Below are 1,729 nucleotides of genomic sequence, written 5' to 3'. Positions count from 1 at the left end.
AGCTAAACAAGAGTGTATCCACTTAACCCATTTATCCCCGAAACCCATGAATTTCATTATAGACAAAAGAAAGTCCCAGTTAAGACAATCGAAGGCTTTTTCAAAATCGACTTTAAATATAAAACTTTTTTGTTTTCTGGATTTTTGGTCATCAATGGTTTCAAGAGCAATTAGCATGCCATCAAGAATATATCTATTAGAAATAAAGGCAGTTTGCTCGTCGCCTATTAATCTCGGGATAAATCTCCTTATTCTATTTGCAAGAATTTTCGAAAGAATTTGATAATAACTACAGATGAGACTTATAGGTCGAAAATTAGAAAAGTTAAGAGGGTCTTTTACCTTAGGAATGAGCGTGATGAAAGATGCGTTACAACCGTTGGAGATTTGGCCCGACTCCCAAAACCAGTTTATAGCATTTATCAGATCTCCTTGATGATGTCCCAAAATTTGATATAAAAAAGGATATTAAAACCGTCAGGACCCGGGGCTTTATTTTTACCACAACCTTTAATTGCATCTAGTATTTCTGATTCGGAGAATCTTTCTTCTAGAGCTTCTGACATATGGTTATCCAGTTTCGACCCATCCCAATTATTAAGCCCCCAAGTCTCGGTCCTGTTTTCCTTGAAAAGTCCCTGAAAAAAGTTAAAAGCTTCAGATTTAATGTTAGTAGGGTTAGTAGTCCATACCCTTGCAGCATTATCACCATGGATATTGTTCTTGTGATTCCTGCGACGGATATAAGAATGAAAGAACTTGCTGTTTTCGTCCCCTTCTAACGCCCATTTAAGTCTCGCTTTTTGTTTGAGCATTTCCACTTGGATTTTTTCTTTTTGTAAAAGAGATTCTCGATCTTTCATCCAAGTATTATATTGCACGTCGTTAAGGTCTGATGTCTCAGCTGTTCGTTCCCAATCATTTACAACCTTAGTCAATTCATCTATTTCTACTTTTAGTTTGCCATGAGAAGTGGAAAACCACTTTCTGAGATTTTGCTTAACGATCTTGAGCTTATCACGAAAAATACAATACGGCCTGTTACTGTTGACATTGGATTTCCAGGCTGCTTTTATCACTTCAGCAGCATCCTTAGGTTTCAACCACTCATCGAAGACTTTAACAGGTTTCAGGCCAAAATCTAAGTTGCCATCTTTGAGTATAATAGGGCAGTGATCGGAATGTTTTTTGTCTATTACCATTACATTGATGTTAGGCCATTGCTGAAGAAAACTTTCCGATATTAAGAATCTATCGAGCTTACAGAATTTTTTCCCGTTATCGCTGATCCGAGTATAAATTCTCCCTCCTAACGGTAGATCAAGCAATGAGTTGACTTTGATGAAATCATTGAAAGCTTTAGCTCTTCTTTCACAAAAATCCGTGTTTTTCCTTTCATCGATAAACCTCACCTCGTTAAAATCCCCAAAAATTGCCCACATTACACCGTCATACATCAAGATGTCAGAGAGGTCAGCCCACATTTTCTTTTAACCTGAGTCAGTCTGGGTCCATAGGTATTAACAAGCACAAGTTCTTTACCTGCATCTTTCCAATTTCCTTTTATCGAAATAAAGGAATCTCTTTCAACAACACAGTTAGCAATAAAGAGGTTTGGGTCCCAAACCGTAAGTATCCCACCCGAATTACCCTTTGATTTTTTGAATGCATATTTATAATCATAGTTTCCCCATATTTTCTCAACCCACTGTTCTGAAATAGTGTTAGC

The 1,729-nt window shown here is 37.1% G+C and overlaps 1 protein-coding gene across 1 annotated transcript; it reads right to left on the bottom strand.

Moving 5' to 3' along the window:
- Positions 1–422: 422 nt before the first annotated feature.
- Positions 423–1,484, bottom strand: LOC139901109 (uncharacterized). Its single transcript, XM_071883847.1, has one exon. It carries the CDS (start codon positions 1,482–1,484, stop codon positions 423–425), a length of 1,062 nt encoding a protein of 353 aa, XP_071739948.1.
- Between the last annotated feature and the right edge of the window lie 245 nt (positions 1,485–1,729).

This window comes from Rutidosis leptorrhynchoides, chromosome 3, assembly GCF_046630445.1.
Source record: "Rutidosis leptorrhynchoides isolate AG116_Rl617_1_P2 chromosome 3, CSIRO_AGI_Rlap_v1, whole genome shotgun sequence".
Lineage (NCBI taxonomy): Eukaryota > Viridiplantae > Streptophyta > Magnoliopsida > Asterales > Asteraceae > Rutidosis > Rutidosis leptorrhynchoides.
This window is presented reverse-complemented; position numbering and strand designations above follow the sequence as displayed.